General features: G+C 49.9%; 1 protein-coding gene across 1 annotated transcript; it reads left to right on the top strand.

Annotated features, from left to right (window-relative positions):
* Positions 1-5,134: 5,134 nt before the first annotated feature.
* CCR7 (C-C motif chemokine receptor 7) lies at positions 5,135-13,267 on the top strand (the record flags this gene model as incomplete). The annotated part of the gene is made up of 3 exons (XM_080633519.1): positions 5,135-5,152; positions 10,441-10,490; positions 12,203-13,267. Exons 1-3 carry the CDS (start codon positions 5,143-5,145, stop codon positions 13,265-13,267), a joined length of 1,125 nt encoding a protein of 374 aa, XP_080489645.1. The 5' UTR covers positions 5,135-5,142.
* Between the last annotated feature and the right edge of the window lie 271 nt (positions 13,268-13,538).

A 13,538-nucleotide genomic window follows, 5' to 3' on the forward strand; every position in this document is an offset into this window, starting at 1 on the left:
AGTTAGTCCATAAGGAGAATTTATAGCTGCATTCATCTAATTTTCAATGTGAATTAAGATAAACTGAATCAAGATCGTGTTAATTCCAAGTAAGAGCGTCTTTGTGTGGGCTTAATACAGTTCAACTAATCCACTTTAGTCTGCACGTGTGAATTTATCAGTATATCCTTGGACACTTCAGGGAAAAAGAAATAATGGCTTTAAACTGAGAGAGGGAGACTGAGATGGGATCTTAGGAAGAAGTCCTGGCACTGTTGGGAAAAGGGACCGACAAGAGTGTGGTGTTCAGGAACTGGCCGCTGTCAGAACAGTTCTTATCACTGTTGAGATGGAGCAGGGAATCCGGGATTTGAGCCTTGACTTTGTTGTCAGCTCCCAATGACTCCTACTGTGTGCCTGGGCAGAGAAACGCAGGCCTGGGTCCTGTCATAGGTGCTGTGAGTGCTGTAATAAGATGCTGGTACAACTTTAGCAGAGGCCAGGAATCAGCTTGAAGCTCTCTAGGCACCTTGGATAACCGAGCTTGGAGACCAGCTACTACGCTTGTGGCTTGAGAGCAGGGATCCTGCTCTGGTTTAAGTCCGTCTGTTGTTGTTCTCGGTTCCCTTCTTTCACTTTGATGCTTTTTTTTCCACAGCCTTCGAGGGGTTTTTTGAAGTGGTTTTGCAGTTATCAGGCTGGTGTCTTATTTTATTATAAATTATCATGTACAGCCTCACTTGTGACTTCGGGAAGTCTGTAGTTTCTGTAAACAGCTAGTTTCAATTTGCCCTTTTTTTCACTCGATTCTATTAAGAAGGCAAGGAAAATCTCCTTTAATCCTGGCACCAATTCCAGAAAGAATGGCAGTGACAACAGAGTGAAAAATCAAAACTGATTTGTTTATTATCATTTTTTAAGGCCAGGGATGAAGAATCCCAGATGTGTGACAGAGACGACTGGATGAGCTGCTCTTGGAGAAACCACTGATGTGGTTATTCCCTGTTTCTATAGCCAGCTTTCTTCAAAGGCAGCAAGGGACTGGTGTTCAATCTTGCACCTTTTGAACACAGTAACACCAGCTTGCAGGAAGGATGCTCCCTGTATGGTCAGCAGATGCTTTAACCCTCAGTTTTCTTCAGGAGACCTAATGCTCTCTCTTTATCTCCCTAAACAAGTCATTGCTCACTAGGGAATGAAGAACAGGGAAGGCTCCAAAACACTCTCTAGACATAACCAATGGCCATGGACCACTTGCTTCCTATTCTTATCTCCTCTCCTTTCCCCACCTGTTATTCTGGGGCCTGCACTGTCTCTCACATCAGTTCAGACCAGAAAGGATCTGTTTGTTCATCACAGGCCCCTCCATCTACAAACGGACCTGGTGGTGTGGGCACAAACTGAAGCAGATCTCACAGGAAGCCACCAAGCCTGGGCTGAGGGCACAGAGGAGCCACCAGCACAGGGCGCTAGGGGCCCGCGGTGGCAAGCAGAGGGGCTGTGGCTCTGCCAGCCTCCATCTGAGTACGTTTCCCTCCTCACAGCTCAGCTCCTGCACTGCCGGGAAGCTGCTTCAGAGCAGAGCAGAGCAGATGCCGGTCCACTAAAACTGCCCTTTTTCTGCTTTTATTCTCCAAAAATAAACTGAGGAGAAAGGTCACCACCCGTGGCACGATGCAGGCAGGGGGAAGGTGACTTCCCAGTGGCACCCAGTGTGTGCCCTGCCCTCCTGCGGCTGCATAACCAGCATCATAGGCAACTGCACGTCGCTGATAGGAGCCTGCCTGCTGCACTGATTGCTTCCTCTGCTGGGAGGATAAGGATCTTTTATTAACCTCATGGGGAGATCACAATCATGAGATGTTTTTCAGGGCATCCCCCTACAACCACTTTAAGAACTCCTCTTGGTGAGGATTCCCAGCTCGGGCTGCTCTTAATGTCAGGAATTTACTCATTGTTTTAACTTCTGCTATTTTCTTTGCCTGAACAACGACTGTGTTGAAGCTCCTTCCCCAAGTAAACCTCCTGACATCAGCACACAAACTTTCCCTGTGTGCCTCCCAAATGCCAGCTCGGTAGCTGGGGAGCTGAGGGGGATGTTTGGGCAGGAGGCAAAACTGGACGTGGGAGGTCCCAAGATCTTGGTTTGTCACTGCTGGGCAAAACTAAGAGCAGAGAAGACATCAGTGTCCCTCCTTGACGTAAGAGGAGGGATGTTACTGGGAAGTGAGCAGTTGAATAAGGTTCACCCTTGACTCACGAGTGCTTCTGTCTGGGTGACTCTGTCTTCCTCTAGCGAAGGGGAGAAACCCTTCCTGGTGCTTTAGGTCAGAGAAGGAGCAGAACAGCAAAGCAGAGAGCAGGGGGATGGAGCTGGTGCTTCCTTCGGCGCTCCATGGCATCTTGTCCTGTGGCAGGGTGCGAGGAAAGAGAAGGACAGGTCAGCAGATCGCAAGGGGCCTGCACTACATGGGTCTGAACTGGGATGCTTTTACTTGTATGCAAAACCAGTGTGCTGACCCGAGTGAGAGCAGCTGCACCCACCTGGACCCGCCACCGCTGCGCAAGTGCCTTTTTGGGCTGGTTTCATCTCGATTCACTTATAGAAAACCAGCGGAAAATACAGGCAGGGTTTGAGTTCAGGATGCAAAACCCTCCTGTGCCGTGCTCTGCTCAGAATGAACTGTACCTCAGAGCCTCAGCAGTTCTGCTTTCTAAGATCACACAGCCCGGGCTGGCCAGGCACCTTTCCATCTTGTCATGTCCGAGTAACTTAGCTGGAGGACAGACTGCAGGCACTCCACTCTTACACACAGATGTACACCACACAGATTCCCATGAGATATTTCATTGCTGAATGAGTTACAATTTCACGTCAGCTCAATTCCACATTACTTGTTTTGATTGAGTTCAGCAAATTCAGTGCTTCAGATGAAGTGGAACCAACCTGAACTGAATTCCTTCTTTCTGAGCTCACTTCCTGGGGAATTTATTAGGAACTGCATTTGCTTTTGAGAAATCACATTGATGAACAACTGCCATCCAGGCCCAAGTGCTGGGACCTGGGCAGCAGATTCTCACTGCTGGTTCTCACCCTTCCTGCAGTGGAGATAAGCAGAGTTTCTAATATAAGACTGAAAATACCTGGTCACTTGGCTTTTGTATTTACACATATATATAGATAGATAGATGCTTCTAACTATATACACATAGTTAATTTAACTTTAGGGTAACAAATGTGTTCTGGTGAGCAACCTCAGTGTGGCTTTCCTAGGCACGGCTCGGGCCTGGCACTGCCAGTTACTCAGGGGATGCACATTAAAGGGAATACGTCAAAGAGACGGGATCACTAAGACCCGAAATAGACTGCAAATATACAAGACCAAATTAAGCAAAGCTTTAATAACTGCTTTGAGAACTCCCTAGGTGTAGGACATGACTGCACAAGAAGATTCAGTGTCATAAAGACAGAGTAAGTTGTTTATTTGAAAATATTCCCATTCTTTTTTTAGGGAAAACAATTTGCTTGGATCGGCTCCGACAACACAGAACTTGGCACGTCCTGAAACGCTGAAGTTAAAGCTTGGGAATCTGTGCAGAAAACAAAGCACAACCAGCTGCTTGGCTGCCTTCTCTCCCCGTCTGGCTCGGATGGATTCTGTCTCACTGTGGATGGATTCGCCCAGACACCACCACCTCTCCCGCTGTAGCAGTGAGTACAGAGCAAATCTGGGTGCTGGTGCCTCTCTACACACCCACCACCCCACAGCCAGCACCAAGGCTTCGTTTCAAGGCTTTACACCCACCATTTCCAAGTATTCTGCCAGTACCCGAGAGAACTCTTTCATCTCTAGTCCCGCTCGGCGGAAGAGGTTACAAGATAAAGCTCTCTCAGGCAGTACCTGCCTTGGATAATCGATGAACAAAGAGCAAGCAGAGCAATAAATAGACTCTCAGAGATGTGAACTGCATGTGCCTGCGGAGATAAGCGAGGAGCGAGTGTGCTTCTCACACAGTAAGCAAAGCCAGTGATGTGCGCTGGGAGCGCGGAGGGCAGCGCGGGGCACCTCCTGTGGCACCAGATAAAAACACTGATAAACCTCCAAGCGCCAGCATCCTGCCCATGAAGCACTCCAGAATGGGATCAGAACCACAGCAGTGAGGGCCCTACTGAGAGGGGAGCACTGAGGAGGTTTTTAAGTGACAGCTGGGCTGTGGATGGGCTTACACAAGATCCTCCACTTCAGGTATATTTAATTTGGGCTTGAGAGAGCTAGGGAGGGAAACACTGGGCTTCATGTTGAAGTAGTTGGTGTTCAAGGCAAGGCCATCAGTGGGTTTAGGATCAGACTCTGACGTACTTGAATCTCCTGTTTTGGCTGTGATTAGCCATTATGGTATCTCACAGTAATTCAAATAGAAGCATTCCACTGCGATCTTGTTATTTCTAACATCGGCAAATCTTCAGCTCTTCCAGTGCCAAACTATGCTAGAGGAGAACAAATTGGCTTTTCCCAACAGGGAAGTGTTTCCTTTCCTCAAGAGCCATGGACTACTGAATTCACTGGCCATAGCGTTTAGTGTGTAGGAGAGGTACTACTCACAAGGTGATGGCTGGCTGAAGCCACTTGCTTTGCAGAGGATGCTGCAAGCAGGCGGGAGAGCGGTGAAGGATGTGGCCACTGGCACTGCTGCACACAGAGATGTTTCATGTGGTAGTTGAACACCTTCTCTCGTGCTCTTCTCAGGGTCTGACATGCGGACAGAGAGGAGAGATGACAAGGAAGGACACTTCCCTCTTGTCCCTTCAATGACAGTTTCTCATGTGTCAGTGCAAAAGCAGATCCCACCTCATCTGATGGTGTCAGTACAACGCGTGTGCCGCGGTGCAGGCACTGAGGAAGTACCTGAACCCCCAAGCGCATGACGGCAGCGTGGCACCGAGCACGGCTCTCCCGTGCTGCTGAAAGCATGAGGAGGAGGAGGAGGAGGGTCCAGTGAGTGTCAGTGACACCAGGGCGTGCCGTGAGCTTGCAGGGGCGCAGGAAGTATAAAAGAGAGTTTCCCAAAGAGGGTCTCTGGCAGGAGCTGCGGCGTGCAGAGGCTGCGCTGGAACATGCGATGCTCTCACTAACGTTGTGCCTGCATCTCTGAAGCCAGACCATGGAGGGCGGTGAGTACCTGTTCTGCAGCCTCTGGCTCATCTTCAGCTTTATTAACAATGCCCAAATTCATGTCCTGTGTCACAAAGATGGAGCACTTTTAACAGAGCATTTAACAATACAAATTACTTTCATCTTCCTCATATGCAGCGCTATGAAAAAAAGGCACAGTTCCCGTTGACAAGCTCAAGAAACCTCAAATCAATTACTTCAGAAACACACACACACACAACAGGCTCGGAGGCAATTTTCGAGGGCTGTTTTGTCCTGAAGCAAATGAGCTCTCCTCACACAATTTGTACCTTTCCTTCTACAGTCTTAATAACAAATTAAGACAGGAATGCTCTCTCCTTGGCAGCAGTTTAATTCAGTGAATGAATCGCGGAATTAGGAGCAAGCCTGTGTGAGTTATTGCTGGCCGGCTCTGTCCAGTCTCTCGCAAAGTGTTTCTATAAATGGGTACCTCCAGCGCAGCAACAGAACTTTGCTATAAGGAGCTGGGGTTTGTGCTTGCTCAGCGCTGGAACAGCCCCGAGTCAGCGCACTCATAGAGGTCTGAGGTCTGTCCCTCTGGATCACCCTGTCACAAAGCACCAGGGGAGAGCAAGTGAGCTCCTCTTCTCTTTGGAACGTGAGCTCCCTCAGCCCAGGGGCTGCAGTGGCTCCTGCTGAAAGCTTCACGCTTACTTTTGCCATTTGTTGCTGTTTCTCAGCCAGAGCTCTGCAGGCACCAACCTCCAGGAGCTCTAGCGGGTGGGTGGCCATAGGAAGGGGTGGCACTGTGGGTCCAAGATGGGGCAGATAAGATGCAGGCTCTTCTTGCCTCTCAGACTCTGATTTATTCCTTTTTCTATGGGCTTTGGGGTTTTTATTGCTCAAATATTTGCAAACATTACTCCCAGTTGCCAGGGAGTGCAGGGAAGAGAGGGACAAATGCAATAGCTCAGGTGGTAAGTTGGTTTATAACCAGACTAACCAAACAGGGCTTACAATACAACCACTACCTCTCCATGCCAGCCAGCATGGTCAGAGCTGCAATAAGGGTGGTGAGAGGCATGGGAGTTCATCCCAGCAAAGCTCTGTTCCCATTTGTAAGCTGTGGAACAGGGAGCAATGGGAGCTGTCACTGCCTTTTCTCTGGGACATTTTTAAATCAGAGCTTGAAATCAGCTGGGATGCGAGAGGGTTCCCTGAGCATCCCAACGCCGCGGGTTAATTGTGGCAGGAAAAAGACAGAACTAGTGAGAACCTGACAAGAAAAGTAGGACAAGATTCCTGCTTTTTCTGCCCTCCTATTATACGTCAGAGGAATATTCCAGAATACCTGCTTTGGAAGATGCACAGCAGGATTGCTTCTTGTTAACAGTTACACAGGAAACACGATTGGCTCACTTAAGAATGAAGCTTTTTGACTTGCTTATCTCTGCTTATCTTGTCTTTGGATTCACAATGTCCTAAAAAGGGAGGTGGCAGGTAACTCGTTTTCTGCTGTAACACATGTATGAACACATGAGAAAAGCATGACTTCGTTCATTGCACTCCTGAAATGATGGTTCTTTCCTGTGCCAGTTGTAAGGAGCAGAGGGGCAAAGGGGGCAGAAAGGGCACTGAGCTGCTAACTGCCAGGAGTCATTACAGCACTCGGGTATGATTAATTTTTCTCAGAAATACATGGTTCTTCACCCAAAACGCTACTGTTCTGATGGTGAAAAGGCACCAGAAACCATGGTTCAAGACATAAACGGTACATTACTCACCACCTACACATGTGCCAACGTGCTTGAGACTGAAACCTTTGCTCCGCAGCTCTGGCCAACAGCAGATGATTCTTTCACCACGAGGGTTTAGCCAGAGCAGGCTTGTTCAGCTTTGCCAATGCTCCCTAAAGCATTCCCAACTCCTGCTGTTCATCCCGTGCATTCCCTAGCAGAGAGGAGCAGCTCTGCTCCTCCATCCTGGCCTTGGTGAGAGCCTGACCTGCTTGGGTCAGAGCTGAGCCAGTGCTTCATCCTGCAGGATTCCACTCCAGTTTAACCATCCTACACCACTGTTTTTGCTCCTCTTCCCTCCTCTGTGTAGACTTTCTGCTACCAAATACTTCTGACTTCTCTGGGCACCCCTGGTGAGGATTCACTGCTCCTACAGCTGCTTTCATCTGCAGATTCGCTGCTGATGCTGAGGGAGATTCAGACAAACTGGATGGGATACTTCTGTCTAAACTCGCTGACCCTTCTGCCACAGCAGGGAACGAACCTGCTCCCCTGATGCCCACCCCTTGGCAGCTGAACCATGACTTTAAAACACCAAAACCACCCGGTTCTTTCCCTTCGCTGTCGAGGGAGCCTCAACCAGATGTCAAGGGCTTGAGTTCAGAGGGATGAATCCTACCCCTTGTGCTTACTCTGTGGAGGAAGAGTCTCAAAACTGATGGGTTGCTGTCTCCTCTCCCTCTGCCCTGCATCAACAGCAGAGAGCAGGCCCCTTCCCTCTTTCATCTGCATGGAGCAATTCTCCTTTCCTCCTTTTCCCAGGTCCTGCAGGACAGGAGCATCCTTTTGAGAACTGCAGCACCTGATGCGGGGCTTTATAATGTGTCTGACTCATTTGCTGCAATGGGTTTTTGCTCTTTCTATAAAAGAGGTTTCAGTGCAACTGTTTGTGGGGACTTTTGAGGGGGTTTTTTCTTCTTTGTATTTTGAGGAACAAAACTTTAGGAAAAATACCCACAGCAGAAAAGTGCCAGAGGGGAGTGGGGGAGGAGAAACAAACAGTAAAGAAAGATACCTAGAATTACCTACTAAACTCCAGAGCATGCCTCATTTCTTTCCTGCCACTCATTTGCTTCTGTTCCCTGTCCCAAACCCCTAAGAGCACTGAGAGTTGTGTCCTGTCTGCCCAAATCCGGTGACACAGGCACTCGCTCAAAGAATTCATGTGGGAAGACCATGAGGCTGCATTGCCTCCCTGGCTCTGCCTTGGCAAACGTGTAAGCTGAGGTGGGGGTACAGAAAGAGGGGACAAAACAGGATGAGCTTCTTACTATTGAAAAGTCATTTGACATTTAAGGCACTTGAAACAACAACTGAGAGAGAAAAGAGTGTGATGCTCTTCAAAGGAATGAGTCAGCTGAAGTGCTCCAGGACCAGTACTTGAGTCACTGCAGCATCCTATTTCGTTTGACACTTCACAGCGTGCTAGGAAAGAAGAGACAAGAAAAGCAAAGCAGATCCCCAGGGCTGTGCGCTCATGGCTTGTCAGATCAAGGAAGGGCTGGGAGCACTTGGCAGCACCGTGCCCCTTCCGCGAGATGACAGAAGAATGCAACCCAAGGAGTGCCAAGAGCAAGGCACTGATGGAGCAGGGCTGAGGTTGGTGCCTCTCCTCTTTGGGCTGTGAGTGGCTCTTGTCCTCTGCCTCCTTTTTATACAGCAGCCAGGAGGTGACTTACCTTGGAGGCCTCAGCCCCTGGGCCAGCAGACGCAGTTATTGTCCATGCCCAGGCAGACACAAGCACCAACTCCAGGAGGCCCCTGGAAATCAGGTGTTTAAGAGAGTGGAACATGAGACCAAAGACTGAAATGCCTGGTTCTTTAGGCAGAGGTCAGGGACCCCATGGCTGTGTCCCAGGCAGGAAGGGCAGTTACAGTCTAGGCTTGCTTGAATTCACCCAGCAGGTTTAAGTCATTTGGGCTTTCAGTGTGTTTCCTGTGTGTAATATGCAGAAGTTAGATCAGCTTGAAGGGAGAGATGGCTACAGCAGATGCTCACCAAACCTCTTCCTGCAGCCTGGAACTGCTCAGAGTGAAAGCCAGTGGACACATACAGAGAATAAAGACAAGAACATTTATCCAAGCTTCCCCCCAACTCCTCGGCATACTCCATTCCTGAGTGTAAAATGCACGACCAATGCACTGACACACTTTTGGATTCCCCTAGGAGGACTCAGAGAAGGTGAGGGATGGAGGAAGACAACTGAGCACCCAGCTGCAGGAGTATAAAAGGTCAAAATAAGAGGGGAAAGTGAGGCACAGAATTCTGAGAGACACCAGGGGAAGCTCACAGACAGGCTCTGGGGATGGGAAGTGCGAGCCTTTCACACGTGGCTGAGGATCTCTCACCCAACATCACCACTCAAAACAAGTATCTCTATTCACAGCTACCAAAGTGTTAGTAACGATGCTGCTGCGTGCAACTTAAAGTAGGGATACAGCTGCAGTCACCTGAAGTGGTGGAAGTTCATCCTCCTGGTCCAGCACCATACCTGAACAAGAGCCTGGCAGAGCAGGGCAGGGTGTGAGAGAGCTCTGCAGAAACAGAACAGTATGGAAAAGCCATATTCCCCAGAAGAAATGGGCAGCTGAAAACCAAAGGCAGCTCCTGTCTCTGCCCCAGCCTTGCTCAGGGATCCTGGACCAGATAATCATGGAATCATGACTGAGCAGGGAAGTGAGTGACTGTGATGCAGGGAACTCGCCAGTGCCTAGAGACACATCCTACAATGAGCAGCACAATGCTCAGAGCAGCCAATGCCAACTCTCCCTCAAGGAAGAGCGCATCTCCTGCTCGTGCCAGAGCAGAGGCCGAGGCTTTCTCATGGCTGTCAGATCATTTCAGTCACAACTGCCTGAGGTAGATGCTGGCACATGCTTTAAATAGAGCGAAGAGAAAGTTTTCACTGGCCTCTATGCCTCTGCTAACCACAGCAGGAAGAACTGTTTGTCTGAGATTGCTCTCACCATTATCACATCTGGCTCTGAACTCAGTTCTTCCTCCCAGCTGTCAGCATCCTCCATCTCCCCATCCAAAGGCGGCAGAAGCCAACCCTGACATTTAGAGACAGGCAATAAATTTCAGGCAGCTTCAGTGACGGGAGCAGAGCTTTCCTGTTCTGCAGCGCTGCCAGGGAGCAGCTGGGACAAATGTATCGCACTCCCAGCTTTCTGCTTTCACATGGGTTGAGCAGGCTACACCCTGAGCTCAGAGCAGGCACAGGAGACAGGCTGCTGACTGTCTGCAGGGAAAAAACATCTACACAATAAAGACGCAGGAGCTCACTCTCCTGAGCTACCAGCCTTTACAGATGAAACTGGAAGGACCACACTCCTGGGACTTCATCTGTGCTCTGACAGTACCTTGATATGTGACCCTGGGCTCTCATGTGAGCATCTTCACTATTAGTTAACCAGCTGTGGGGAGTTTTGCAGGGTCAAGAATGCCACCGCTGCTTTTTCAAAGTGAGCATCATGTGGAAAGCCCCACTCAACTACTACCTCTAACACAGTGTCTCCTTCTTCTACAGGCAAGCCGTTAAAGGTCACTCTTGCTCTCAGCCTGCCCCTGTTTTTTCAGGTAAGACATTAAAACCAACACTGTTGAAATCCAGTTGTGTTTTTGTTGTGAGGAGAGAGAGATCTTGAAAACTCTGACAGGCAAAAAGCAACCACCCACAGCCCTGAAAGATGTGTGGCTGCTCACAGCATGGGTCCAGCCCAGCAGGAGGTGGGTGGTGAGGCAGCAGAGCAGAAGCTGGACAAAAAACAAACAGGAGGGGTAAAAACAAAGAGAGAACAGAAGCAATGACAAACACTGCCATTTTAAAAGGGCCGGGACTGTTAGAACTAAGTCCCCTTTAGCACCAAAATGAGCATTTTCAGCAAAGACAAGAGCATCCTATGCTGAGCGCTTGTGAAGAGCCAGCTCGATGCTCTTTGCAACACCTGGTCAAAGCGTTGAAGACCTCAGTCTTCAGCAACTGAATTCAGTGCTGAAGAGCTGATATGCTCAAGGAGGAGGAGTTCAGTATCTTCCTCTGCCTGCTCCTGCTCAGAGTAAATGTGAAGGGGGAAGGAGAACCCAGAGCACTGAGCTGTGCCATGACCTGCTCCTGAACCACAGCCTGGCCCCAGCGCTTGTGCTCTCACAACCACAGGAGCAGCCTCAGCCACACCACGGCCCCCAGCTCAGGCTCTCCAAGAGGCTCAGCAGAGCAGGGAGGGCTTTGCAGCCTGTTTCTTTTCCCTTTCACTTCTGCTGGCATGCCTCCAGCTAGCAGGCAGGATGTGGTGAAAGCCAAACCTGCCTGAGATGGAGAGCACGCAAAGATACTTGGCGATAACAGGCAGAGGTATCCAGGGGAAACCTTTCATCTCTGTGCGATGGAGAGAAGGTACTGGAGACTAATAAGGCTCAAAAAAACAGGGCACAGAGACCACAAGCTCACTCTGCCCTGTGTGTTAAAACAGTGTAGGAAGATAAAACAAGAATAATCAGAACTTAAATCAGGGGCAGGAGCCTGAATGAGACACTAGCAACGTGTCCGTGCCAGCATTGTAACAGTTTCCTGCTTCACTCTGGGTTTCCTCCCTGTCTCATCAACACCTCTATTAATTTAGCAGAGAAAAGAGCCCAGGGAGGCTCCAGCTTCATTCTCCCATGGAGCCCCAGACACCCCTGGGCTCACCCCTCACTGTGGGGATGGGACCTCACCATGCCAGGTTGCTGCTGTTGGGAGCCACCACCACCACTGCAGCCTTCTTCTAGCACTGCCACAAGTGAGGAGTGAGCAACAGGAATATTGCAGATGGGAGAAGGGGGGAATGCTCAGGTTAGAAAACGCCACGAGTAGTCAGTCAAGAGGAAATGTCGTCCCTGCTGAGAGAAGGAGAATGCTGAAGGATATGTTATCTTTCACACTTTATCCGAGAGCTGACTGCGTACAAAGAGCTGTACGTGGGTCCTGAACCACTCTGGAAAGGAGCGACACGTTTGAGAGCTTGCAGGTGGTCCTGTGGCTGAGCACTAAACAGTTCGGGTGGAATTCCCACTTTGAGCCTAAAAAAACCCCTAAACCCCATGTACTTATGGGAAGTGTTTTTGGCCATGAGACCTTGCCAGCTCTTCATGATGTTGGCATGAGCCAATGCTTGGGAACTCCCTGGGACTTCTCTGCGGGCAGCGGCTGGGTAATCCTGCCTGCTCACAGGCCAGCATCAGGCTCCCCTCCCGAGACCACGAGGGGCATGGTACCTGTCCCAATACTCTTCTTTTCTCCCCTGTTCTAGGCCTGTGCTGGAAACAACGTCACCGATTACTATGACTCCAACACCACCATCGACTACAACGAGTTCGAGGTCCTGTGTGAGAAGAATGATGTCCGGAACTTCCGCGCTGCCTTCCTCCCAGCCATGTACGCCCTCATCTGCTTCACAGGGCTGCTGGGGAACGGGCTGGTGGTGCTCACCTACATCTACTTCAAGAGGCTCAAAACCATGACAGACATCTATTTGCTGAACCTGGCTCTGGCAGACATCCTCTTCCTGCTGACCCTCCCCTTTTGGGCCACAACTGCAGCCAAGCAGTGGCTTTTTGGGAAGTTTGCCTGCAAAGCTGTGTATTGCATCTGCAGAATGAGTTTCTTCAGTGGGATGCTGCTCCTCCTATCCATCAGCATCGACAGGTACTTTGCCATTGTCCAGGCTGCCTCAGCCCACCGCTTTCGTCCCCGGATGATATTCATTAGCAAGGTTACATGCATCCTCATTTGGCTCCTGGCCTTCATCCTCTCAATCCCTGAGCTGGTTCACAGTGGTGTAAATAACGTGGACAGCAATCCCCGTTGTTCCATCATCGCTCACGACTTGCAGACCTTCAATGCTGGCATCAAAGTGTCCCAAATGGTTTTTGGCTTCTTATTTCCCTTGCTGGTCATGTCTGCCTGCTACCTCATCATCATCAAAACATTACTCCAGGCCCGCAACTTTGAGAAGAATAAAGCCATCAAGGTCATCATTGCTGTGGTAATTGTCTTTGTTGTCTTCCAGCTGCCCTACAATGGTGTCATGCTGGCCAAGACCATCTCAGCCTTCAACCACACCAGCTCGTGTGAGGAGAGCAAGCAGCTTGACGTGGCAGATGACGTGACCTACACCCTGGCCTGCTTCCGATGCTGCCTCAATCCTTTCCTCTATGCCTTCATTGGCGTCAAATTCCGCAACGACCTCTTCAAGCTTCTGAAGGAATTGGGCTGCCTGAGCCAGCAGCGCCTTTGGCAGCTCTCAACCTGCCGCGAGAGCAAGAGGTTCTCCTACGCCATGGAGACAGAGACAACCACCACCTTCTCCCCATGAGCCGAGCTCCAGGCAGGCTTTGACCGAGCTGCAATAGTTCCGTACACGTCCTCTGGTCTGAACTATTGGTAGAGCAAGACCTGCCACTACTGTAGGAAAGAGGAAAACCCAGGAGCCTCCCCCTGTTTCAGGCAACAAACACTGCTAGCCAATACTCCCATGGATGGAGAGACTCCAGTAAAGCTGGCACTAACAGCAAAGCAAGGGAGAGGGCGCCTGGTGAGTCTAGAACTTATCCCATCATTCCACCTTTATTTCAGTCTTTCCTAGT

Source organism: Psittacula echo (assembly GCF_963264785.1).
Source record: "Psittacula echo genome assembly, chromosome: 23".
Taxonomy (NCBI): Eukaryota; Metazoa; Chordata; class Aves; order Psittaciformes; family Psittacidae; genus Psittacula; species Psittacula echo.